The 26,207-nt window shown below is 41.0% G+C and overlaps 4 protein-coding genes across 9 annotated transcripts in view; 2 read left to right on the top strand and 2 right to left on the bottom strand.

Moving 5' to 3' along the window:
* Positions 1-7,731, bottom strand: part of dlgap2b (discs, large (Drosophila) homolog-associated protein 2b) — a 93,982-nt gene extending 86,251 nt beyond the window's left edge. For 4 of the 5 annotated variants that reach the window (XM_058613090.1, XM_058613086.1, XM_058613088.1 and 1 more), the window contains exons 1-2: positions 7,646-7,731; positions 5,790-5,844 (exon numbers count right to left, since the gene is read on the bottom strand). In XM_058613090.1, the coding sequence (XP_058469073.1) occupies positions 5,790-5,844; positions 7,646-7,663 (73 nt within the window). In that variant the 5' untranslated portion in view covers positions 7,664-7,731. Of the gene's footprint in view, positions 1-1,066; positions 1,577-5,789; positions 5,845-7,645 lie in introns of those variants that run through there. The other variant, XM_058613089.1, reaches the window with a different exon arrangement.
* Positions 7,732-9,611: 1,880 nt separating this feature from the next.
* Positions 9,612-20,784, top strand: LOC131443282 (cytospin-A-like). Of its 2 annotated transcripts, XM_058612758.1 has the most exons (12): positions 9,614-10,443; positions 11,125-11,221; positions 13,906-14,367; positions 14,588-14,661; positions 15,936-16,540; positions 16,617-16,704; positions 17,182-17,257; positions 17,354-17,390; positions 17,681-17,777; positions 17,870-17,986; positions 20,281-20,340; positions 20,528-20,784. In XM_058612758.1, the coding sequence occupies exons 2-12, from the start codon at positions 11,182-11,184 to the stop codon at positions 20,615-20,617; spliced, it is 1,746 nt and encodes a 581-aa protein (XP_058468741.1). In that variant the 5' UTR covers positions 9,614-10,443; positions 11,125-11,181; the 3' UTR covers positions 20,618-20,784. The 2 variants fall into 2 exon arrangements, with proteins under 2 accessions (XP_058468740.1, XP_058468741.1); XM_058612757.1 differs by lacking the exon at positions 20,528-20,784 and having other exon boundaries at positions 9,612-10,443; positions 20,281-20,521.
* A 23-nt stretch (positions 20,785-20,807) lies between these two features.
* grcc10 (gene rich cluster, C10 gene) lies at positions 20,808-23,715 on the bottom strand. Its single transcript, XM_058612762.1, has 4 exons — positions 23,657-23,715; positions 22,438-22,491; positions 22,138-22,314; positions 20,808-21,820 (listed from the first exon to the last, which is right to left on the bottom strand). Exons 2-4 carry the CDS (start codon positions 22,487-22,489, stop codon positions 21,681-21,683), a joined length of 369 nt encoding a protein of 122 aa, XP_058468745.1. The 5' UTR covers positions 22,490-22,491; positions 23,657-23,715; the 3' UTR covers positions 20,808-21,680.
* saysd1 (SAYSVFN motif domain containing 1) lies at positions 23,680-26,150 on the top strand. The gene is made up of 3 exons (XM_058612761.1): positions 23,680-23,785; positions 23,951-24,143; positions 25,367-26,150. The coding sequence occupies exons 2-3, from the start codon at positions 23,976-23,978 to the stop codon at positions 25,688-25,690; spliced, it is 492 nt and encodes a 163-aa protein (XP_058468744.1). The 5' UTR covers positions 23,680-23,785; positions 23,951-23,975; the 3' UTR covers positions 25,691-26,150.
* The last annotated feature ends 57 nt before the right edge of the window (positions 26,151-26,207 follow it).

The following is a 26,207-nucleotide window of genomic DNA, read 5'->3' as shown; positions in this document are numbered from 1 at the left end:
AACATGAATGAGCGTGAATGTAACGAGAGCCGTTTCTTAGCTAAATGGCAGCGGTCGTGATTGCCACTTTGTCATTTTTTTTTTAGGGTAAACACACACACACAGCGGCTGAACAGAAGCAGCGACAAGACTGTCAAAGGAATAAACTCACACATACACAAATTCAGAAAAACCCTGCAGCGCTGTCAGAAGGCAGAATGCAGGATTTGGATATCACTGCAGCACCAGCTCAATTCCAGCTCTTATTATGGCACTTCAAAGTGTGTGTGTGTGTGTTCCATTAGGCCACTTACAGGTTAAAGCTCTGTGGCATCAGAGCCAACATGTGACCGAGAGATTGAAGGATGTCAGAGGAAAGGTACTGTTCAGCTGTTGGCCGGAAGGTTTCCCAAATCAGAGGGTGATGGAGTAAGTCCGCCCCCCCCATCCCCCACCCCCTCGTCATACGTTCACTGACATTATCCTTATCTCTCACTGTCTTCTCCCCTCTTCATCTTGAATTCCTTTTACTCATAAGGCACAAACCATGAAGATGTGCATTGCAAATAACAGGAAAATTATGTCTCCCCCCCCCCAGTTGCGTTCACAGATAAAGATGATTACATTTATGGTAACTATTAAAGACTGACAGCTATTTTAATCATGACAAGATTGATGGAAAGCTGTTTGGCGACATTGTCAAGATGAAAATCCCCTTGTTGCCCATCGAGATGCCTGGCTGAGGAGAAATCCCTCCCACCCTGCTGGATTCTGTTACACACAAATACATATGAATGCACTCACGCACACACACACACACACACACACACACACACCTGCACAGATTGCTGTGAATGAGGAGCAGAAGACGTGCTTTTCCTCCAAAACTGAAGAGAAACATATTTGGCTTCTCTGATAAAGCTTTTTTTCATTATTTTTCCAAACCAAAACCAATGACCTAATCTCATGTAACAACTTCTCATCTACCTGTTAAATTCAAAGCTGTAACACTTCCACAAAACAGTTGAGCAGAAAATATCTTGAGGAAAAACGCCAAAAAAAAAAAAAACCCAGTAAAGATTCTTACCTTGCAGCGAGTCTATGTTCCGGAGACATTGGAGCACATATGCAGCGCGTCTTCACACGGTGACAGGGAAGCAGTGGACAGACATACAGAGGTGTTTTACATCTGAGAACGCAGGGGGGAAGCAGGATTTCTCCTCTTTTCCTTTCTTGATTTTCTTTGCAAAGCCCTCAGTGGAATGGAGCATTGACAGAGGAGGAGGAAGAGGAGGAGGAGGAGAAGGAAGAAGAGGAGGAGGTGGAGGAGGAGGAGGAAGAGGAGGAGGAGAGGGAAGGCTGAGGAGGGAGCAGTCTGCCGGGCTGGGCTGCTGTGGATCACCTGGAGCTGTGCTGGGCTCCGCATTTACTCCTCCACTGCAGCAGTGCAAGGCAGCGGCGCGAGCTGCATGTTGCTCCCACAGATCTTCGCAAAACAAGGACACGGAGTCTCCATCTGCTGGATTCAGGATTCTGCAGCTCTGTGGCTCCACACGCCTCTATCCTCATCAGCATGCACACTCATGCTGTTCCTCTTCCCTTCTGCGTCTCTATCTGTATTTCTCTGTCTTTATGCCTTTGCCTCAAACTCCTCTTCCCTCTCTGGGGGTTTTACAACAAGTCACAAACGTGTTGCCATGTCATTTGTTTACCTGCACTGTGTCCCCGCATTGACTCGTGCATGTAGTCATACGTCTGCCGCTCTTGGTAATAAAGCGTCAAGCTCAATAAACCTTCAGCCAACCTCACGCTGTCCCTGCGATGACATCACTCCGGCTGAATGGGAGGGAGTCATTTCCTCGCTCTTATTGAGACCGTGGTGACATCACCAAGATCAGACACCCTCTCTTAGACCATGTTCAAATGGCATGCAGGAGAGAAAGTTATAGAAAGCTAAACAAAAGAGTTCCTCTTCAGGTACATGCACTGCAGCAGATCCGAGCAAATCACAACACAAGACTCGATCGCACTTCCTGTCGTCCATCCAAATCACGACGCAACCTTTCATCCGAAAAAACTAGAACTACGAATTTCCAGCAGCGAAAAAGGAGACTTGGTCGCCCTCACAGTCTCCTCACGTCCTCCCTCCTTCACCAGCCCTCCGCCGTCCTACAGCACAGCTGAAGCCTCTAAGGCTGAAAGACAATCTGAGAGCGTAATAAATACAGATTGGGAAAGGATCATATTGATTTGAGGCCTAACGTAAGACTTATTCCTATTCTGAAGAGGTATAGGTCCCACACAAGAGAAATTCAAGTGCTCCTTCTCCTGATGAAAAAGATATCAGCAGAGGCTGGTGCAGACAGAAAAGAAGGATTGTGGACATAAACCAAAAGCCTAAAAAAACACAATACATTGCGCGTGTGAGAAAATTCTAAAGTAACATTGTTCCGATAAATAAGTTATTTCTCTTATTTCCTTTACTTTATCTTATTGTGCAATCTGCCGTCGCCCATCATCGGTTAAACAGTCATGATGGATCTCTAACACTTTAAATTTGAGTCGAGGGAGTCATTAAGTGTGCTGACAAAGCTGCGCTCAAAGACCAGCAGAGCCCTGAGGTTGTTTCCTTAAGACTCTTTATTAGTATTTATAGTTAATGTCCAGAATGTTGTTGTTTTTTCTGTCACGCAGCAAAAAAAACTGAAGAAGAAGAACTTGAGGTTGTACAGTTTGTTTTTTTGACACATATAACAAATATGGTTGTGAAATGATTTGTAATTTGGTATGACTCATCATTTTTGCATCCTAACTGTCATTTTCACAGTTTCACAATTGCAGCGTCTTTTAAGTTGGACATTGTTATGTTGGATACTGCGATTTCCATTCTTTTGCGATTCACTGGTCAGCCCTAGTGCACTCGGTCAACCTCTTTGAAATTCATAATGGGTTCAAAAGGACATTTTATATTAGGTAGCATAGTTGAATCCATAAAAAGCCTTCAGCTTTCATTCTCTTCACTGCCCAGATAGCAGCAGTTACCAAAGGAAATAGCCCCACCTAGTGGTGTAGCACTGAGTTGGACATACCAAATTGATATAAACATTTGAGCCAAAATCTCACTGTAGAATAAACATCATAGAAAATTTCACAAGTATTTAGTTTAAATCTCTTGCACAAAAACCATTCACAGCATCACTGCCTCTCGTTCTTCGCCCGTCTCTTCTCATATCCATTCAAACTGTTTGTTCTTCGCGGTCATTAACTTTGTGTTTCAACCTTGAGAAAATGATGAGTAAGATGCGATTAAGATCAAGTTGTGTGCGGATGGCTGATAAAGAAGGAGAACGACGTGTTACAATTCTTTATGGGTTACGCACGTCAAACAAAGTAAAGACGTTCCCGCGTTCACTTCCATCACTTTGTGCTTGACAAAGCCTGTAAAAATCACAGTGAGACCCCCTACACATAATTAACTCACATATAATCTCTGATGCATGGTCAGCCCCGAGTCTCCACTGTCAGCACGTTTATAAGGCACTCTCTGAGCGGCATTAACACAAATATGATCACTGTTGTCAAACTTGACACCATACTTAACAGACAACTGCAGCACATGATCCTATCGTGTCACGAGGATCATCAGAAGACGCGTTTTTGTAACGTACATTAAAATTGAAAAACTTTACTCTTTCAGGATTTCACCTCGGCCTTGGGCTCTAAAAGCATCACATTGATCGTGATAGTATTTGAGGCTTGTCCTGGTGTGAGGTGGCATTTGATCTACGGAGCCTAAGAGAAAAGCAGCAGCACCCCTGCAGTGTTTTCTCTCTCTCTGTCTCTCGGTTGGTTGGTTCTCTGTGGCCCAACGGGAGAAGGAGGAGGAGTCATGTAGAGTTCAACTAATTAACAAACATGTCCTGACACCGCAACCACCTGCTTCTGAGGTTCATGAAGCACCATGCACCAATTCTCAGCAACTAAAATGTTCATCTGTTTGCACTATTTTTATCTCTCAATGAGACACAACAATTTAAATGAAAAAATTAAATGACCTCCTTTTTTTTTTTACGTCTGTCCGTCCCAAACGTTATCTCCGTCCCCCCTACCTCAGTGTGTCTTTTGCGTTGCAATGTACGCAATACTTTCTCTAGAGGGCAGTGCCGAGCACCATGTTGCAGGCATTGACATCACTGATGATGTTATTGTATTGTGCTTGATCCAAAAGAGACAGAAACACATGCTGATTTCCGATGAGGGAGATTGATGAAAAGCGGCATTTCCAATATTTTCATATGTCCGCCACGACTTTTCACAACTGTTTTCACCAGGTAGCCCCTCGAATTAAACATGCGGTATTCCACAGTGAGTGAAGCTGAGCGCCTGACTTTGGCTTGAGGGATAAGCCAACAAGCTCTGGGAGCCAGTTTGAAATGCCTGTACAGACTCCTCTTCCTCGTTTTCCAGATCGGACTATTGACTCTGCACTGCCTCCATGTTTTCAATCATCGTACGTTCCCCTGCTAAGTGCACAATAACGGATGAAATGTCCGCAAAGTACAGACGAAAGGCTGCGTCCATCTCCAACATTTGCATAGAGTATAAATGGGCCTTAATATGTTGACAGTGTCGCTAATGGAGATAAAATCTCTCATCTGTGCAGTGTAAGTGTCTTTCAGCTCTGTTTTTGGTTTAACTTTCTGCAAATTCATTGTTTTGGTTGGAGTCTCATCGTCTCATTCCCCACTGTGCACTTCCTGTGCAGAGTTAAATGGCTCTGCTGCTGAATATAGAAGAACTTAACGAAGGTGGAGGAAATGAAGGAGTGCAAAATAAAAAATAAAAAAAAGAAGGGAGATATTGGAGGGAAATAATTAGGTGGCCAGAGACTTTTCTTCAAATGAATGCTGATGTTGCTCTGGTCTGCAGACACTTTTTCCTCATATCAGCTCTATACGGTGACATTATGTCAGTGTTGTGCTGCTGTGGCACTAAATGACCTGAGAAACTAACTGTTCTGGTTTAAGCTGATACAGTTGACATTATTCTGTATTTCTGTAATTATTCACTAAAACAATATGTGTCAAAACCAATCATATACTGTATATTACTATGGCAGACACAACTATGACAAATTCATTTGGTTTTCATGTTTTTAACTTGATAAAAAACATAACCACAAAGCCAATCCCATGTCAGCAAGTCAGTGCATTCAGGCATGTAGACGTGGTCAAAAAGAGATGCTGATGTTCAAACCCAGCGCCTGAATGAGGAAGAAAGGTGATTTAAGTGACTTTGAACATGGCATAGCTGTTGGTACAGACGAGTATTAAAGAAACTGCTGAACTGCCAGGGTTTTCATGAACAACAATCTCAAGGGGTTTAAGGAGAACGGTTTGAAAAAGAGAAAATGTCCAGTGAGCAGTATCTCTCGGGGTGAAAATGCCTTGTTGATGCCAGAGAGGAGAATGTCCAGACTGGTTTGAAAGGCAACAGAACCTCACAACCAGCATATGCAGAAAACCATCTCTGAATGCACCTCAAAGTAGTGTGGCTCTTTGAGGTGTGACGTGGACCTAATAAAGTGACTTGAGTGTATATAGAATACCAGACTTATTATTCATAGTAGAGATGATTCAAGCAACTTACATCAAACCAAACTGGACCCTGGTTGTGAAGAAAAAACCTTCGATGCTTGTAAAGAAGTAAGCTGTCTTTACACTGTCACTCAGCGTAGTACTTCAGATAACTGCCTACTATAATGGCAAGTGATGACTCACTCACCCCCCCCCCCCTCTCCCACCTCTTACCTGAGTCCTTCTCAAAGAAAAGGCAGCAGTGAGTCTGCAGTAGCCATGGTAACACCTGTGACAGATGAAAAGACAGATGACAGATTATAGTACAATACAGCTGAATCACTGCAGGCAAACACACACACACAGAGGACAGAACAGCACTCCGGGGACATGTGTTGGTATTTACGGACTCACAACATTTTATGAAAGAAGACGCAGGTCTCCATTCAAAATGACACACACACACATTCCTGCTTAGTGTTTTTAGTAAGGACACATAGACATAATATATTCCCTAGCCCCTTACCCTTAATTTACCATTACAACTAATAACCCTTACCCTAAACTAATCTAAACATAATTCTGTTCAAAACACTGAAACCAGGTTTTAACCAACAAAAAGCCCCTGAAAGTTTTGAGGACCAGTCAAAATGTCCTCACTTTCACAAAATATCCTCACATCCTATGGTTTATATGATTTTTCTTGGTCCTCACAAAGATATTTATATAAATTCAATAGACATGGCACCACAATGGTGCTCGAAGGTGTCTTATACATCTACAGAAAACGATGTAAAACAGAGGAGATCTAGACAGAAAGGTGGGTTCCTGCTTAATTTTTTTTGTGGTTGAAAAACTAAAAATGACTTGAGGCTCATTTTCCCTTAGACTTCAATTTACACCGAGTTCTTTTTTGCAGCCAGCACAGTCGGCCCCTGGTGGCTAACTTTTACTTCCGTCCTACTTCCTAGGCCTGACCTTACAAAGCAGAGGACTACTGATGTTTTTTTGGTTTTTTTTACAGTCTATTCACAGTCTTTGAATATGACAAACAGTAGTGTAAAAGCAATGTGAGTGGTCATCAAGACGAGGAAAATTATATATAAATACAGACACATTTTGCATTTAATCAAGTCATTTTTATTAATGATGAGAGGATGCCACCCCCTCATTTTTTAAATCCCCATCAGTCCTGTTGCTCAGACACACACACACACACATACACTTGCATAGCAGTGCCCTCAAAAAGCACTTTTAAAGGGTGACAGAACATAAAGGACCGGCCAAAATGTCCTCACCCCCTGTAGTTCTTTGGTCCTCACAATGATACCCATACATGTACAGTACAATAACACACGCTCACACAGCTTTTCTTCTAGAACACTGCACTTACCTCCATTCGTTTATTCAACCTAAACAAAGCGTTATCCCTCTCCTTAACCGTAACCAGTTAATGCCTGAACCTAAACCTAAACTTAACCTAACCAAAATTCAAATATTTAGCCCTAAATATAGACCAGTTCCTCAGAATGAGATTCTGCCTCATTAGGAGCAGGTTTTGGTCTCCGTGAGGATCTGACAAGGTCAGTGTTTATGCCAGAAAATTAGGTCCTGAGGAGGCAACAAATACAAGTACACACACAAACACACATTTCTTGTATAGCTAGTTTAGTGAGGACCCTCGTAGACGGATTCTTCTACCTTAACCTAAACCTATTTCTTACCCTAAAACCAGGTCATAACGCATGGATAGATGTGACAGAGATGTCCTTCTCCATATGGTTTATAAGTTTTGGTCCTCACAAATATATACATACAGGTGGAGTACACACACACCCTCATTGACAGATCACTGCAGGAAATATCCAGGTGGAGCAGCATCAGTCAGTGAGTAACTGAGCATAACTTGAGTCAGGTGAGACCCATCACCTGTGCTCTGTGCGCGTTCACCCCGCCTCGTCTATCACTTCTCGTGCACGTGCACTGGAAATTAGAGCGATCAATAACAACAATGACAGGCAGCGGCGAAGGCAGGTTTCGCCTCGTGCACAAATACACGTCACGCTCTCTTATGTCTCTCTCTCCCTCACCTTCTTCAGCGCTGACATCTTCCTCCCCGCAGAAGGTCACCCACTACACGCGCGGTAAATGAAGTGAAAGGCGATCACGTCCCGTGGCATCCGTGGAAACGCTCGTCGCCGTGTTCCGTGGAAACATCTGCAGCAGCAGCAGCAGCGGAGGAGCAGGAGAAGCTTCCCATGATGAAGGAGACATGTGTGTCCTGGTGCCGCAGCAGCAGCAGTGAAGGTTCACTTCATTATTTAGAGATGATGATGATGTTGTTGTGGTCAGTGACGCAATACCTGCGCTCATAAAGGCAGCGTGTATCAGACGCCATTTTCACAAAGTGTGTGTGCGTGTGTACCCACAAGCAGAAACAACGTCACATGTAACTTTTACACACAAAGTTTAACAAAATATCACATTAAAAAAAGTGAAATCACTCATTTGTTTTCAAAGAAAACAACACAATGCAGTAGTTTATTCCTCTTTGGTCTTTTAGTAATATTTTGTAAATATTACTGTTCTTTATAGCTATAGTTAAAATTTAATTCAATTTTATTTGTATAGCGCCAAGTCACAGCGTACATTATCTCAAGGCATTTTAATGCGCAAGCACTGTGAAGAGAAAAAAAACGTCCCCTTTAACAGGAAGAAATCTGTGACACAACCAGACTCAAATATGTGTGGCCATCTGCCTCGACTGGTTGGGGTGAAACCTTGTATAATAGCTTGTTATACACCTCATATTGTGCTGCTGTAACAAAACATTCCCTGTTTTGTTATCAGTAAAGTAGTCAGTCAGTCAGTCATCATCATCTACCGCTTTATCCTCTGCCAGAGGGTCGCTTGGGGGTGCTGTGCCAATCTCAGCTACATCGGGCAATAGGCGGGGTACACCCTGGACAGTTCGCCAGTCCATCGCAGGGCCACACACAGATAGAGACAAACAACCATTCACTCTCACGGTCAATTTAGAGTGTCCAATTTACCTATCCCCACATTGCATGTTTTTGGACTGTGGGAGGAAGCCGGAGAACCCGGAGAGAACCCACGCACACACGGGGAGAACATGCAAACTCCATGCAGAAAGGCCCTTGTTCCAACCGGGGCTCGAACCCGGGTCTTCTCGCTGCAAAGCGAGAGTGCCAACCACTACACCACCGTGTGGCCCATCAGTAAAGTAGTCTATAATCTATCTTTCTATAGATATAAATGTGCATATATGTATGTAGTTTTGCGATAACCCTTTCATAAATGATTGAATTCAAATACAATTTGGTAAAGTAAATAATATGCTATACTTATTATCATTGTTCACGTCAAACCTTTATACATAAGCTTAAGTTTAAAAACACAAAAGTAGCACAATCATTTTTTTGTATTGTATCAGAACTGCCAGTTGAACTCATTGTCCCTGTTGATTGAATGCTTGACACTAAACAATGAATACAATTTTAATTTACAGTAAAACTATATTATTATATATAAATGTTAAAGATGTTAAACTATGTCAACTATGTCTCCCTTGCCTTAATCTGAATTAATGGTGTAAAGCAAATATGAGGCGTCGTTTATCAGCCGTTTTAAAACAGGAACATAACTTTTTTTATATTGACTTCGGCCACCAGGGGGCACCACATATCTTTCACTGTGCTCTGTCCGTGGTCCTGAACGCACATGGACATAATAGATTTGTGCGTTACAGAATCAATTTAGCTTTGGGGGGTGGGGTACAAATGTTTTTTGGGGCTCCATCCATCCACTATCTACCGCTAAGTAAATTAGAATAATTATGAATGCAGTAATATTATCTGTATATTAACAAATGTATGTGTCATATTAACAAACCATATAAAAAATAACAATAATAATTCCTTTTAACCCACTGCACCTGTACTGTACATGTTTTTGTGTTTGTGGTACTGTATACATCATTTATATCTTAGGTTTCTATTTTTTATTTTCTAATGTTATTTTATTCTATTTAAATGCACCAAAACACCTAGTCAAATTCCTTGTATGTGTAAATAATAATGTACTTGGCAATACAAACTGATTCTGATAATGCAACTTGTCAGAGAAAAGTAGTGACATATTATTAATTCTAAACCTATCAGTCAATGAGGAAACCCTGGTCATAATATGGTTTGAATTAAAATGATTTACAACAACTATATAATGTAATTATTCTTTGTGTAATATTACATTTTGCACGGCGACCTTGGAAAAGGAAGCTTTATCTCAATTACTCCTTTTTTTTATTTTATATAAATGAAGACGAAACGCACGCATAGAAGAACCCGGATGACGTCACGACAGTTTACCTGTCTGCCAAACACACCTGCTCTTAACGAAACATAATTATCCGCCTGCAGGTGCCGCTGCAGCGTCAGTCGCGCTGGTTTCCCCTCCACCAACAACTGCACCAAACACTGTTTGAAGTGATTACTTTGTGAAAACATTCTCACATTTAGCTCCAGACGATGTCACTGTCAACATTCAGCCCGTTGAGTCCGCGTGCAGCTGCTGCGCAGTTACTTTGTTTCTCTTTGTCGCATTGGATTTAAAGGAGAAGCGCAGTTACTGGATATTAATTTGGGGGAATTGCACTGAAGTTGTTAGCCGTCGATGGTGGCGGCCTCTCTGGAGATGTGTGGTCACTATGGGATGTCGTGGTGAAATGTCCGTCAGTGACTTGAATCGTGTCTTTGGTTGATTTTTGGGAGACGGGACGCAGAGAGGAGGAGGTGGAGGAGGAGGAGGGAGCCGGAGAAGTAACAGCCGAGGAGCAGAGTGGAAGACGTGCAGCTAACCGACACTGAAGGTAAGATGAATGAAAGTGGAAGGTGACGGTGTGTGTGCGCAGCTACATGCAATATATTTTGCTGGGAAAAACATCTTTGTTAAGTAAAAATCATTGAAATGTCACTCCGAACTCCATTCACTTAACTGGCATTTTAAAGCTACCTGGCTCATTAAAAACACTGTACACAACGTGTGGCCATTTTTCAAAACATCTAACAAATGAATCAAAAGTCCTCTTCAATTCGGCATAACAATCACGAAGCTGCACGTTGATTTGCGCAGTGGATGCTGCCGAGATTCTTCGTCTGTTCGCCCCAATCCTTAAATACTTGGCTAAAATAGTCTGCAGTGGCTGCAAGACTGATGTGTGTGTGTGTGTGTGTGTGAAAGGCATAAATCTCAGGAAATCACGTGAATGCCGAATAAATCAGTAGATAACTTAATGGGGTTTGGTTGATTGAGAGTTGTCAGGTGACACCAGTTACTATTTTTGCTGCTGTTTATTTTTTAATTACAAAGTGTTTGTTATTATGATCCCACAGTTTTATCATGGGATACTCAATATTTCCTGACATGCTCCTCCTTTTTTCTTTCTTTCTTTTTTTTTTTTACCTGTCACACTCCTTTTGTTCTCTTGGTCACAAGTTTAGCAGCCACTCATGAAAGATTCATATTTGTCCCCCTCTCTCTTTCCGTCCAGACAGCCTAAAAAACTCGGAGGACACGCGAAGGACACTGGCATTGCTCCTCCTGGACCATGGGTAACCACACTGGCAAAGACAGCCATGGCCCCAAAGGTATGACAGCAAACATGTGTGCAAAGATGGCTTTTACAGTTGTTGCAGTGATGGGTACAGGTGATTGTGGTGCTGCATGTGTCCAATCTCAGTCATGAATTTATTGTTTTGTTTTTTTAGAGCATCTATTTTTAGATGCCATCTTCCTGGTTATGAGACCAAGGGTGTTTTTTGTTTGAGTGTCTCAGTACGTGTGCTTATTTGTGATGCAGAGGAGTCTCATGATCCTTAACCTTGATGAATGCATCAGCTGGAATTGTTGTCCTTGTGTGTCTGCAATGGGAACATAGACACTAAAACAAACAATAGCTTTTCAGTGCATTCCACTAATTCTGATCATATAATTATATACCCCAAAGCATAATTGTACATTGTAAATGCAACGCGAAGTTAATATGCACTTAAGTCTGTACTGGTTTGTCCGAATAGAACTCCACTCTGGTGCACTGTACGATGACAGAAACTTTTCTTTTCATGCAGGAAGTGATGACTCAGAAGTGTATCTTGAGGGGATTCAGTGAAAGTTGTAGGCAGCACCGTTACATCCTATAATCTCACTCATTCTCTCAGTATCACTTCACTTACAGCTGTCATTTGGCTCATAATGGGTGAGATTGCTCAGTGTTACGTGTTTTGCTTTTTCAAGCTAAAGACATTAAGTCAAACTATAGCTCTGAGTAACTCTCACTTAAACTGTGGCTGTTTAAGATGCCGCTCCTGGCTTTCATCTCTTGGGCGTCCGTGTGTAGGAAAGGATTAGAATAGATCCACTGCTTTAGTTGAACCGGGGAAACTGATGAAGCTGCAGAATCCTGGAGTGCAAAACAAGGACAAGGCAGCAGAGAAGGAAGGAGTCAAAGATGGTGGGAAAGATTCCGGTAGCCATACAGAGAACATACTATCATCATATTAGAAATCACATTGCATGTACAATCACTGGCCATTTTATTAGGCACATGGTACCGAAGAAAGTGGCACCTGCTGTGGTCCATCTGCTTCAAGGTTTCATGTGCTGTGCTTTAAATACCTTTGTATGCTTGTAGCAAGATGTTATCCAAGTTTCTTTAACCTCTGGCATCAACAAGGCATCTTTTCTTAGAGATCTGCCCTCAGTGGATTTTCATTTCTTTTGGCTTCTACCTCTTTAAGTGTCGCCACAGCAGATCACCTGCTTTTACAGTAATCAGGACATTTGATTTGACCTTCTTGTTCTTGACATAACCCTCCCATTTATCCAGGCTTTGGACCGGCACTTATATACAGTATATGCTGGGGTCAGTTTACCGTGTCCAATTAACCCAATCAATGTGGAGCAATGGGAATTGGGTACCTTGCCCAGCCCTTGACCTGCCAGGATTCAAATTGGCAACCCTCATTTCTCTCTTATACTAGGCCATCTCTATGTCCGACTGCCACTCACTGCATGTTTTCTCTTTTATCGGACTATTAGCTGTTAGGAGTAATGATGTTTGTGCATGAAAATCCCAATAAATCAGCAGTTTCTGTGGCACCGACAACCATGCAACCTTCAAAGTCCCCGAAATCATCTTTCATCCAAAACCTGATACTGGACAGAGTCTTCTATCCACCTCCAGTGCATCCACTATCTACAGAATCTTCTGATTGAAAGCCCCTCTTTAAAACCTTAAGATTTGTGTGCTGTGCTTTGTCATGTATTTTTCACATTTTGAAAAAATTGACATCACATGCATTGAAGAAGACCTGAAACTACCCATTTAGATCATTAACTGCTCAGGAAAATGTTTATTGACTTTATCAATCAAGTGAGAATGTTTCATTTTCATTTTCCCATAGACTTCCATTCAAACTGAGTTCTTTTTCCTGCAGAGTCGCCCTCTGGTGGCTAAGTGCTGCTTCTGTTCTATATCTTGGGGTTCACTTTGTGTCACAATGTCTACATACATTACATTCAACTGCTGCAATGTGATTGGCTGATTAATAATTTGTGTTGGCATGTAGTTAAACACCTAGTAAAGTGGCCAGTGAGTGTATTAATCTCAATGACAGACATGTCACACGTAAGATAATAATACTGCAGCAACATCAATGTACATTTCTAAAAATCTGTGTATAAACATGGAAGCACGGATCATGTTTGTAATCGACTGATGGTCGCAGTGACAGAAGCTGTTAGACAGTAGATTAGAGTGAGTGAGACTGCAGCTTTCTAGGATCTTGCTACATGAGGGAAAACTGTGTGTGTGTGTGTGTGTGTCTTTGTTATCTCTTCAGGACATTTTCTGGCATAAACACTGACCTTGTCAGGACCACTAGTCCTCATGAAGACCAAAACCTGGTCCTAATGAGGCAGAACCTCATATCTGAGCAACTGGTTAATTAAGGTTATGGTCAGGCATTAACCGGTTAAGGTTAAGGTTAGGGACAATGCTTTGCTCAGGCTGTGGGAGTCAGTGCAGTGTCCTGAGAAGAGTACTGTAGCTGTGCAAACGTGTGTGTGTGTGTGTGTGCGTGTCTCTGCCAAGACACTGGCAGGAGAGGCATTTTGCTGCATCAGTCTGCCCTGGACAGTAAATAAAGGAAGAGGACACTGAGTTTTTTCTCCTGCATCACAGAACTGGCTTTACTTCGAGCACATTTTACGGGACAGTAGTGCTTTACTCCTTTACCTTTCACGTCTGTCTTTATCCTTTGCTCCTCCTCAGGTTCTCCTTTAGATTTCTTCCAGACGCCTCCCACCACTCCCTCAGAGGGACAGCTGACCAGCATGGCCTTATCCCCGACAGCCTCCTCTGATAAAGCACAGACGCCATCGCCGGCCGGCAGCACCACCCCCCCTTCCACCACGTCTCCAATCGCAGAGTGGTCACAGAAAGTGCCTGCTTCCTCAGAATGGGCTGTGATAAGTGTGGACAGCGTCACCCCCTCGGACACCAAAGTGAGCGAGAGGAAGACGGCAGGCAGCGCTGGCACCCCAGCGTCTCAGCCTCCGTCCAGAGGATCACCTCTAGAGCAGAGCTGGCAGGAGAGAGACAGCGGAGTGGAGCCGCAGGCTGCAGCCGAGCGAGCCGAGGAGGAGATGACTCTGGTTTTACTCAGTCTGATGGAGCATCAGAGGGCCTCACTGGGCCTTACTCCCAAAACTGATGTTATAACAGGAGCAGTAGGTAAGTTGTCTTATCATCTTTGTTGTCTTTTAACTGCTTTTATGGAAACTGTTGTTCTGATGTCACATTTTACTTTACATTTTACTGCTTCAAACACACATGTACCAAACCTCTAGTAGTACTTGAACCTCTTTTGAAATGTGTTGCTTTCTCCTCATAATGTATTGTCTGTCTTCACTTACAATTGTGTGCTATTGTTTTTCTTTTCCTTATCTTTCAGAGCTGCTCAGGCGTTTGATAACTGAGAGAGATGAGCTGGTGGAAGAGGTGGACACACTGAGGGAGACTCTGAGGGTGAGCTCCCTCTTTGGCCTTAAACCTTGGTTGAAAGTCGTATATATTTGCTGCGCAGTAAATACTTCCAGTTTTGAATTCTGATTGTCTTTGTATTTTATATTTGGTAGGTGACGGTGGGTTACCTGATTAAATGGCTTCAACAAAAGAGATACAAGTCATATCCAGGACTCTTAAAGCAGTGTTTCCCAAACTTAGTATATGTGGGCCCACTTTTTCATGACAACAAACTATCATGACCCAAATCACCAATATAAATCAGGACATGGTTTACAGCCGTATCTGTAACACCTTATTTCAAAGTGTATGCACGTTGTTTAAAACATATACACATAAATCTTCACTAAAACGTTTGGGAAAGTCCTGCAAATTTGATTGGGGAAAATGTCCTGCGACCCATGTGTGGGTCCTGACCCAGTCTAAAGGACACTGAGACACTCTTCAAAGAGGAGTATCTCTCAGACTGCATACAGAGTGGTAGACATCAAGTTCAAGTTCCGACTGACCAGTCCCAATCCATCCTAAACGTGTCCTTAGATCCAATCACAGAAACCACATTCAGACATGGTTTGAGGACACACATGTCCACAATCCTGAGCTGCACGGATGCAGTTAACTGATCAGCTGCCACACTGCCACAATATTAACACTGATTTACCATACAAGCTCTTTTTCTACAAATGTTTGAAACTTATTTCATGTTACTGCAGCTTAAGTAGTGCTTTGATTCACTCAAGCTTCTACTGTCCTACTACAGTAGACCCATCTGTGCAGTCAGACTTTGAATTATTTGAATTAAGTGGCAGGGACACCAGAGTTGATCATATGTAGGTGACAGGAAATGCATCCCGGACACATTTCAGTGCCAGGTGTGAACACTCCTACTTCAGGCTGTTGACAATCGGCAACCAGTCGTGATTTTGACTGACATCTATGGATGATACCAGCTGTCAATCACTCCGGTGTTCGCTCATACGTGTCATACTTTATCATCTATTTTCCTCATGAGGACATCGTTTGTGTTCTATTGAAGAGCTTTAGCTTGTGATTAAGACCGTTAACCGTTGTAGAAGCTAATTTTCCCCACAGATTCCACTCAGAAGGACCAGAGAATTTGCCCCCTGGTGGTTAATCATAGCCTCACCCAGCAAAACAGAAGACTATTTCCACTTATAAATACGTTATATACGCATATGATTGGATCTGTGATTACTAATATCATACAGATGTCATTTCTCTTTACATTTGGTGCTCATTTTTTCCCTCCTCCACAGACGGAGAGGCTGGAGTGGCATCAGTTCCAGTGTGACCTGCAGGTGGCGGTGTCTGTGGCCGACCGGCTGCGCATGGAGTCGGAGCAGGCTCTGGGTTTACTTCAGCATAGCCACAGGGCTGTGGAGGAGCAACTGGCCCTGGCACTGAGCCGACAGCAGGAGACGGACAGAGAGCTGCAGAGTCTGAGAGCCGAGCACACAGACGTCTGCCGCCAACTGGAAGAACTCTCCCTGCAGCAGCAGCGAGCTGAGCTGGACACTCTGAGTGACACACGTGCGGTGGAAGACAAAACGGATGATAAAGAGGCAGAGAACAGGGACTCTGAGGAGGGACAGGGAGAGGACGTACAGGAGCATGTGGAGGAAGCTGAAGCAGAGACTGAAGCCAAAAATGTGGAAAAGCAGGAGGATGAAGGAAACGCAGATATAGAACCTGATGCAGATCAGGATCCAGAGGATGAAAATGGATCAGGGGGCAAGCAACTATCGGGAAAGGGGGTGGCGGAAGGATACCTCCGTAGTTTAGCTGCTCTGGAGAAAAAGAAGGGGGACGGACGTGTGCAGAGGGATCCGAGGAGGATTGTGATGCTGTCTGAAAGATCTTGGTAAGTCTGCGTGAAAGTTCACACCCATCACTTGAAGACTGGAATGTTTTCAAACATGCACGTTTTTGTCTTTCAGGAGTTTATCTCGTCTCCCGCTTCCAACGGACCCGTTCAGTCAAAGCGGTGCTGCAGACAACACAAGCACAACTTTACCACTATGCAAGGTATAAAAGTAGCAGTGGACGTTATTTTTTTTGACAGGTATTAAAGTGTAACTAAACCCCGCTCTTCTGAGGCCTGATTTTGAAAAATGCCAAGATGTGGGCTGTGAGCTGTGAGCTGAGTGAGGGGAAGTGGCCTGGTAGTGAAATCTGACACCAAATTGCAGCCTCTCAAAACTTCCAGTGCTGGAGAGAGAGAAGCGGTGAAGAGGCGGGGTTTATAAAAAGGGGGAGGAGCATGGACTGAGAAAGCCAATGACAAAATTCAAGGGGGGTATCTAGGGTTTGACCAGAGAGTTTGACCTATGTATAATTTCAAGATTTCACAATAAACTGTGAAGCAAATAACATTATTAGACAACGATATACACTAGTTTATACCTGGAAAAGTGGTTTAGATGTGAAGTTACCCTTTAACTTACATGTACTGTCTAAATAACATGTTATCGGGCCTGTATAGTTATTTTATAACTCTTCCAGAAAGAGCAGCCGACTAAAGGGAGAAGGATGGATCGTATTTTACAGCGTCAGGACAGTTGGTCCAGCTTTTACACCGGTGAGTTTACGTAAACCCACGACACTGCTATCATGCTTCAAGACCGAGTTTAGTGCACACGTGTGTGACTGTGGATGTTATTTTTTTATTTTTCAGCAAAACAGGAGGAGGACCAAAGCTCAGAATCTATCAAGTAAGTTTTAGTGGGTGACTTTTTGATTCCTTCTATTTTGTGACTTAGTTTCCTTATTTATACATTTTATCATGTTTTCTTGTCATATGTTAACTTGTTTTTATTATTTTACTCTTTATTATTTTGTGTCTGAATTGTTTGTGTCAAATATTAAATGGACACTTCCTCCCTACTTGCATGAGGACACTAGAATTCTGTATCTTCACAGCCCTGGAAAAATTAGATCTGAGTCACACTGACTAAAAAAAAATCAGATGTGAGTCACTTCAGCCTGCTTTTTGTCTTCTCAGACCTCAGGATGGTTTCAGTGCTCTGCTGCGGCGTCACGGCGGCTCCCGAAGAAACTCCCTGCTGCGCTGGTGCCAAAGTCGTACGCAAGGTTATAAGGTTAGTCAGGTGTTATTTCAGTGTCGTCATCTGTAAAAATCAACTCCACACAGGGATGAAAATGACAAATTAAATGTATATTTTCATGACAGAACATTGAGATCACCAACTTCAGCAGCAGCTGGGAGGATGGTTTGGCGTTCTGTGCCGTTTACCACACATATTTACCAAATCACGTCCCGTACGATGTCCTCAACCCAGAGGAGAAGGTAAAACTGCTGCTCATTCTCTCAATGGAAACGCATGTTATATCATTCCTGAAGGAATAAGAACATCGAGAGCGACAGTGAAGTCACTCAGTTGTGTAAGATCATGGTCGAAAGGAGCGAAAAAGAAGAATAAAAAGTTGACCCCTTTTTATTCTACAGATTCTTGTGGTCGTCAGACTAAATTTTACCTGATTTAAAGATGAGATCAAAAGGACCTAAGTGACTGATTCAGGCGTCCATGTATGAAAAGTATTATCAGATATCGACGAACATGCCGAGATCCCCGGATATTACAAAAATATATACATATATTTAGATATATACAGTTGTTTGCCCCCTTCCTGATTTCTTATTTTTTTGCATGTTTGTCACAATTAAATGTTTCAGATTATCAAACAAATTTAAATATTAGACAAAGATAACCCAAGATAACACAAAATGCAGTTTTTAAGTGATGATTTTATTTATTATGGGAGGGAAAAAAAAATCTAAACCTACATGGCCCTGTGTGAAAAAGTAAATTGCCCCCCTTGTAAAATCATCAGGTCACTGTGGTTAGTCACATTTTTTGGAAAATTTTACTTGCCACACCCAGGCCTGATTACTGCCACACCTAGTGAATCAAGAGACAACTTAAATAGAACCTGTCAGACGTGAAGTCGGCCAGAAGGTCCCAAAAAAGGAGGACATCATGCCGTGATCTAAAGCAATACAGGAACAAATGGAAAACAAAGTAATTGACATCTATCGGTCTGGAAAAGGTTACAAAGACCTTTCTAAAGCTTTGGGACTCCGGAGAACCTCAGTGAGGGCCATTATTCACAAATGGAGAAAACATGGAACAATGGGCAACCTTCCCATGTGTGGCCAGCCGACAAGAATTACCCCAATAGCGCAGCAACGACTCATCTAAGAGGTCACAAAAGAACCCAGAACAACATCTAAAGAACTGCAGGCCTCACTTGCCTCAGTTAAGGTCAGTGTTCATGACTCCTACATAAGAAGGAGACTGGGCATAAATGGCCTGTATGGCAGAGTTCCAAGAATCCAACCACTGTTGGGCAAAAAGAACATTACGGCTCGCCTCAATTTTGACAAAAAACATCTTGATGATCCCTAAGACTTTTGGGAAAATACTCTGTGGACTGACAAGACAAAAGTTGAACTTTTTGGAAGGTGTGTGTCCCACTACATCTGGCGTAAAAGTAACACCACATATCAGAAAAAGAACACCATACCAACAGTCAAATATGGTGGTGGTAGTGTGATGGTGTGGGGCTGTTTTGCTGCTTCAAGACCTGGAAGACTTGCTGTGATAAATGGAACCATGAATTCTGCTGTCTACCAACAAATCCTGAAGGAGAATGTGCGGCCATCTGTTTGTGACCTCAGGCTGAAACGAACTTGGGTGCTGCAGCAGGACAATGATCCGAAGCACACCAGCAAGTCCACTTGTGAATGGCTGAAAAAACCCAAAATGAAGACTTTGGAGTGGCCTAGTCAAAGTCCTGACCTGAATCCTAATGAGATGCTGTGGCATGACCTTATAAAGGTCAAAAAACCCTCTAATGTGGCTGAATTACAACAATTCTGCAAAGATGAGTGGGCCAAAATTCCTCCACAGCGTTGTAAAAGACCCATTGCAAGTTATCGCAAACGCTTGATTGCAGTTGTTGCTGCAAACGGCGGCCCGACCAGTTATTAGGTTAAGGGGGGCAAACACTTTTTCACACCGGGCCATGTAGGTTTAGGTACCTTTTTTTTCCCTCCCTTAATAATAAAAACCTTCATTTAAAAAACGCATTGTGTTTACTTGTGTTGTCTTTGACTCATATTTAAATCAGTTTGATGATCTGAAACATTTAAGTGTGACAAACATGCTAAAAAATAAGAAACCAGGAAGGGGGCAAACACTTTTGCACACAACTGTGTATATATATGTATATATGTATGTGTGTGTGTGTGTATACATATACGTGTGTGTGTGTGTGTGTGTGTGTATGTATATATGTGTGTGTGTGTGTATATGTATATATATGTATGTGTGTGTGTGTGTGTGTGTGTGTATATATATATATATATATATATATATATATATATATATATATATATATATATATATATATACACACACACACACACACACACACACACGTATATACAGTAGGCTGAATGAGCTGCTATCTCTTTGACTTATAAACTGTTGTCCTATCAGTTATTGACAAAAAGTCCAATATCATGCATCCCTGATACTTGTAGTGGATATTTCTGACTTGAATGCTGTGTTTCTACAGAGGGAAAATCTGGACCTTGCTTTTAAGACAGGAGAGAATGTGGGAATCACACCCACGTTGGTAAGACACCTCAAATGTTTCATGTATAATCCAGGTTATATCAAAATATATGGAGAAAATGTAAAAGTTGCACTACTTGAAATGCCTTTCCTCACTCCAAAATGATGATTAATTGTAATAGAACATGCGTGTTTCTAGAAAACAGAGCATCACATGCTCTGATCTTTCTATGTAAACTGTGTGACAGTCAGTGGAGGAGATGTTGAAGGCCGGCGGGCCGGACTGGCAGAGGGTCCTCGGTTACGTCGAAAGCATCTTCCGTCACTTTGAGATGTGAAGTCGTCTCCTCCAGCATCTTTCTCGTACTTTTTTCTGTCATTGGTGACTCAACCTAAAAGAACTCACATGTTGTTTGTTCTCCACATGAGGGAGCTCTCTTCATAATGAATTTGTCCAGAATGTATCTGAAAAATCAGACATATGATGTTTTTAATGTATCGATACTTCACACAGAAACAACACCCTGCTGACAAAAACATAACAAAATGTTTTAATTTTTCTACATACATTGTGGTGGCACAGAATTTAAAATAGGTGCTGGGTGAGTAAGCACAGGACACAAAGTATTTTACAATTTGTTTCACATTTGGTGCCGTTTTGCACCGTTTTGCCTCATTTTTGTACAGAGCACTTTATGATTTTTAAGTGAATGATTTCGGAATCTGAGGCATTGATGTTTTATTTATCTGGACTAATAACTTGCCTTTTTTAGTCTGCCATGATACAGCATCATCATGTGTGCATGCACCCAGAAGTATAAAACAAAAAAAAATAAGGGGACAGATTTTATTTTCTGTAAATGTGATGTTTTGAGACGCTGAGGAGAGTTGCCTTGGAGGACATGTATATATGTAAATGTGTGTAATTTTTTTTAAAACATGGTAAATGTATGATGATGTTGCTGCCAAAGCCTTATTGCAATAATAAAGTTATGTATAATTTAATTTATTTTTTTCATCATTACCACACACACATTTACAGAAAATGGTTTAATATTAATATACACTTTTGGACCCCACTATGACAAAAACAAAAAATAGACATTGATACAATTGACAGAATATAAAAACAATTAAAATAATGTAAAATATGGCATTAAAATAATGTTTTACGGTTCAGTAACATGAGGAAATTGTCGCTATGTAACATACTGAAACATTTCAAAAGGAATAATTTAACAAGTTTAGCAAGAAACCATCATGTACATAATGTGGGTTGTTTGTAATGCTGTAGCTGTAGTTTCAAAATAACTTTTCTATAAACTCCAGACTTGATGTCAGAATGACAGAACAGTTGCACAGATTCAAAGCATTAATAATAAATGAAAGGAACCATGAAAGTTATGAAGCTGGAATGGCGCCTCCTATAGGTGGTGTGGACAGAGGCGGCAGGAGGAGAGACTTGAGTTTTGCCGACATGGCTGCAATTTCAGGGTCCTGGGTTTCATACATTTTCACCAGTCTGGCAAATTTTAGAACGCCTGAAAGTGAAGCAGGGGCAAAATGAGTCCTGTCATCTACACTCAATAATGTACAGTCTTTAAGCAGAATTTGACAATTGTTTTTCGTAATATTGTGAGAAGAAAATCCAGGTATATGCATGCTAAAAGCTCATTTCTGCAGGACTGATCGTCATGTCTACATGTGAGTAATAGTTCTATTTCTCATTTGTTTTCTTTCTCCCCGAGAAATGTGATATTTCTATTAACATGATGAAGCTGATGAATCACCAAAAGTCACAACCACAATATACAAAGTATTGTGTTACAATCAAATCAAAGACCAAAGGAAGCCTCACCCTCTCCTTCGTTGTTGAATCCGTAAGCTTTGATAACCTCCTGCTGAATCTGCGTGGCCACCGGCAGCACGAGCTGCAGCATCTTTCCCATGTCGTTGCAGGCACTTTCTCGAGCCTCATCCATCCGGGCGGCGTTTTCTGGTACGGAGAAGGCCTGGATCACCTCACTCAGCACCACTGTCAGACAAGTTACACACACACACACACACACACACACACATACAGTGTCATTTCCAGGTAATTTGTATTTATTATAGAGAGCAAAACATGAAAAATGAACTTGTTTAGCTTTCCTCTCACCTCTGGTCTGCTCAACTGTCAGGGTGGGCTGTTGTGCTGGAGCTGAGGCCATGTCTGAAGAGAGGAAACAACCAGATATTCAATAGTAGAAGTTATTATAAACAACCTTAATTGACTTTCAGATTGTCTAAAGAAAAAAAAAAAAACTTTAATTATAGAGCTGACTGTAAAATTCTACTGCTCCGGCTGTTTAAGTAAGCAGTAGAAAGTTACCATACTCAGCATGTACTTTACTAAAGCTTGAATACTTTCATGAGTAAAAGCTACTTCATAATTATACTAAAGTAGGGCTGCAGCCTGCAGCTAATGATTATGTTCTCGATTAATCGAGTACTTGTTTGGTCTGTAAAGTGTAAAGTGAAAATCTTGAAAAATGTTGATCAGTCTCAACTAAATCTGGAAATTGTGATGTTATCAAATGTATTGTTTAGTCCACAAACCATAATGTATCAGTTTTAATGATTTCTTTGTTATATTTAGCAAAGAAACCTACAAATATTCACATTTAAGCAGCTGAAAAATCTAAAAACTTTTTTGTATTAATTACTGACAAAAGACTCAAACCAATTAACTGATTATCAAGATAGTTGGTGTTGAAAAGGTATTTTCATTTGATGTCACTTTTTAGTCAGTTAAAGGTTACTATTGAAATACTGAATGCACCAGTGCTCTGCAGCAATATGGAGTACGTTAAAGTCAATAATCTTGAAGTACATGTGCCTGTAGTGTTGTACTTTCACACAGTTTTGAGTGTTACATTCTTACACTTACTTTATGGATTTAAATTTTACTGCAACCATGTTATTCATTCATTCATAAAACCTCAGAGCTTTGTGTGAAAGCTACAACGTACATTAACGACAACAGTAGTAATCCTATACTGTAATATAATGTACAATATAACATCACTGACAGTAGATATCCTCTCAAAGATGTAGCGTGTAACTTGCACTTGTAGGTTTGTGGTGTGGTATTTGTACTTTCACTAGTTTTAGTCTCTGTTAAATTAATGAACTAAACACGGACTAGTCTTCAGAATAACAATGAAGGATTCTAAACGTTTGTCTTTCATCGTTTCCTTTCTCTATCGCTTGATTTGACGCTAGTGTTACGTGACGTTCGCTTCTAACGCAGCTACCGACAACAACAACACACACACGCGCATTCATAACGTGATTAATAATCCTCTAGAATACAGATTATATGTCGGGACACTCACCGCTGTTGAGAACAGCCTAGCTGGTAACAGAGAGGTGATATTTTGCCGGAAACGTTGTGGATTTTTACGACATTTAAAAGTGTTTTACGTCTCGACGTGCTTCTTTCCGATAGACGCTGACTGGCAAAGGTAAACAAACCTTTCGCTTTGCTAGCAGTGCGTTTGGATATGTCAAAAATGTGATTATGAACATAAAATTAAAGGGAAAGATAATTAATTTAAACTCGTTTGATGGTTTTAAACCTCACGTTAAGTTTTTCAGTGAGTTAAAAGCGGCTGTTTTTGACTTGGCAGATCTTTGGTGAAAAAGTGTAAGTCGATGGAGCAGAAGCTCGCAGAGTTCAGAGCCCGACGACAGGCAGTAAATGTTGAGAAAAAGAATCGAGGTGCTGAGCCACAGCAACGGGAACAATGTGAAGCAGTCCAGCCTGAAACGACACCAACAACTGAAGAAAAACAGACAGAAAATATCAGCTCACAAACCGAGGTAAGCTCACTGACAACTGAACTAAGTACAGTTTTAGATACATTTCAAGGTAAGGTCTCACATTAGAACTTTTTATTCGAAAATATTCTCAAATTTCAGGTGTAATAAAAACAAAGTCGGCCATAAGCTCTAGACAAGACTGATTAGGTTGTGTTCAGGATATCTGTGACTACTAGCATACTGTAAATCAGACATTTTTACTGTACATTTTTAGAGACATTTCAAATTAAATGTCTCACATTAGCACTTTTAAATCGAAAATATTCTCAACTTTGAGATGTAAAAAAACCCCGACATTTTCCATAAATTCCGGACAAGACTGACTAGGTTGTGTTCAGGACATCTATGACTAGCATACTGTAAATTAGACATTTTATTTTACAGTATTAGTTAGTTATTAAAGTTAATTGTATGTCTAAAAAGGTTAAACTTTTTTACAGTTTTAATTTACCATTTTAAAAGATTCTTTATATAACAAATCCTTAAAAGTTGACAAATAATGTCACTGGATTATTGTCCCAGGATTCCCCTTAATCCCAATTCTGTTTTACTAGGACAATTTCAAGCAATTCGAACACAGAAACATGGAGACAATTAAAAGAAAGTCAGCACAACATTTCATAACAATATCAGATGTTTGTTTCTGTACAATATTAATTTGGAAATAGTTTTTACTATACAAATAGTAGAAAATAAAACGTTATTTGTGCTCAGTGTTTGATAATACTGTATAATATTAATTATGTTTATGTTTTCCGTCATGTGTCTGTATTGTAATGTAATGTTTCTGACCAGCACCATGAATCTATCTTTCTGTCGACAACAACAAACACATTGATTAGCTGCATTAAAACCAGTCACCTGTTTTATTATTGAGGTAGATCTTTGTAATATATGCAATAAACTTTACTACATTCAGTAAACATTGGATTAGGTTTTACTGCTGAGTCACTGAGTGACCAGGATTTTAATTTTGCAGCAAGTTGAGCTCATTTGTTGAGCTCAAAAATTAAACGTGATGTTTGAAAGTTGAATCTTTAACAATTCATGTTGTCCACAAACCAAAATGATTCCGTTTGAATGATTTATTTGTTATATGAAGCAAGGAAACCAGAAAATAATCACATTTAATTAGCTGAAAAATCTCAAAATGTCTTTTAATTCTTTAAAAAAAGCACTCAAACCTGAGTGATGGCTGAACTTTAACTGTGTCCTCCCTGCAGGACCAAAGAGACTGGCTGCTGGACACCTCTGTGGGAAGATGGTTAGCCTCGAGACACGTCATCATCTCAAACCTCACTCTGCTCAAAGTGTTGCTTTGGCTGGTGCTGCTTGGCCTGTTTGTTGAACTGGAGTTTGGCCTGCCCTTCTTCATTATCTCGCTCTTCTACTGGCTCTATGAAGGACTCCGTAGCCCAACAGCACGTGAGCCTGGAGAAATGAGTGCTTATTCTGTCTTCAACCCGGACTGTCAGCCTCTGCTGGGTGCGCTCACTGCAGAGCAGCTGGAAGGAGAAATGGGTTACAGACCTTTGGCCAACAGATGAAATGATTTTGCACATTTGAATCAAATGATCAGGGTTTGCTTCTTTCTTTTCAGAGAGTTAATATTTTAAATAATTTAAGGCAAAATAAAATTGTTACATCAGTTTATTATGGTGTGAGATTTCTTTACTCTTAACTCATTTTCATTTCTTTTTTGAAGCTTTAAAATTGGGGATTTTATGGTTGTTAAACAGAGCAACAATATTTGTTACCACTATTTAGTTCACATTATTTTCTAACCACATGTCTGCTTTAAACTTTCATCTATGATATTTCCACAAATTATAACATTTACCAGATTTTTCCCATGTTCCTTTAAAGATGAATGTGGGTTTTATGAGAAATGTTGCACAGTGTCTTTAGTGGTGGGTTCAGGAACGCATTAATAGGGCTGTTTTAGAACTTGGTGTTTACTTGACAATGTAAGGCTTTTACAGTTAAATAAATTATTTTAAAGAGTAAGACGCCTCGTGTTTTGTTTCAGGTCTCATTTTGACAGTAGTATATATTTTTTTTTTT

Source organism: Solea solea, chromosome 17 (assembly GCF_958295425.1).
Source record: "Solea solea chromosome 17, fSolSol10.1, whole genome shotgun sequence".
NCBI lineage: Eukaryota > Metazoa > Chordata > Actinopteri > Pleuronectiformes > Soleidae > Solea > Solea solea.
This window is presented reverse-complemented; position numbering and strand designations above follow the sequence as displayed.

Bases quoted from the DNA above. Each gene is read 5' to 3' on its own strand.
- saysd1 (XM_058612761.1), top strand. From the start codon at position 23,976: ATGGAGCAGAAGCTCGCAGAGTTCAGAGCCCGACGACAGGCAGTAAAT. The intron at 24,144-25,366 runs GTAAGCTCACTG...TCCTCCCTGCAG, and splicing joins ATATCAGCTCACAAACCGAG to GACCAAAGAGACTGGCTGCT.
- grcc10 (XM_058612762.1), bottom strand. From the start codon at position 22,489: ATGGCCTCAGCTCCAGCACAACAGCCCACCCTGACAGTTGAGCAGACC. The intron at 22,315-22,437 runs GTGAGAGGAAAG...CTTGTCTGACAG, and splicing joins GACAGTTGAGCAGACCAGAG to TGGTGCTGAGTGAGGTGATC. The intron at 21,821-22,137 runs GTGAGGCTTCCT...CTTCACTTTCAG, and splicing joins ATTCAACAACGAAGGAGAGG to GCGTTCTAAAATTTGCCAGA.
- LOC131443282 (XM_058612757.1), top strand. From the start codon at position 11,182: ATGGGTAACCACACTGGCAAAGACAGCCATGGCCCCAAAG. The intron at 16,705-17,181 runs GTATAAAAGTAG...TAACTCTTCCAG, and splicing joins CAACTTTACCACTATGCAAG to AAAGAGCAGCCGACTAAAGG. The intron at 17,778-17,869 runs GTTAGTCAGGTG...TTTTCATGACAG, and splicing joins GTCGTACGCAAGGTTATAAG to AACATTGAGATCACCAACTT.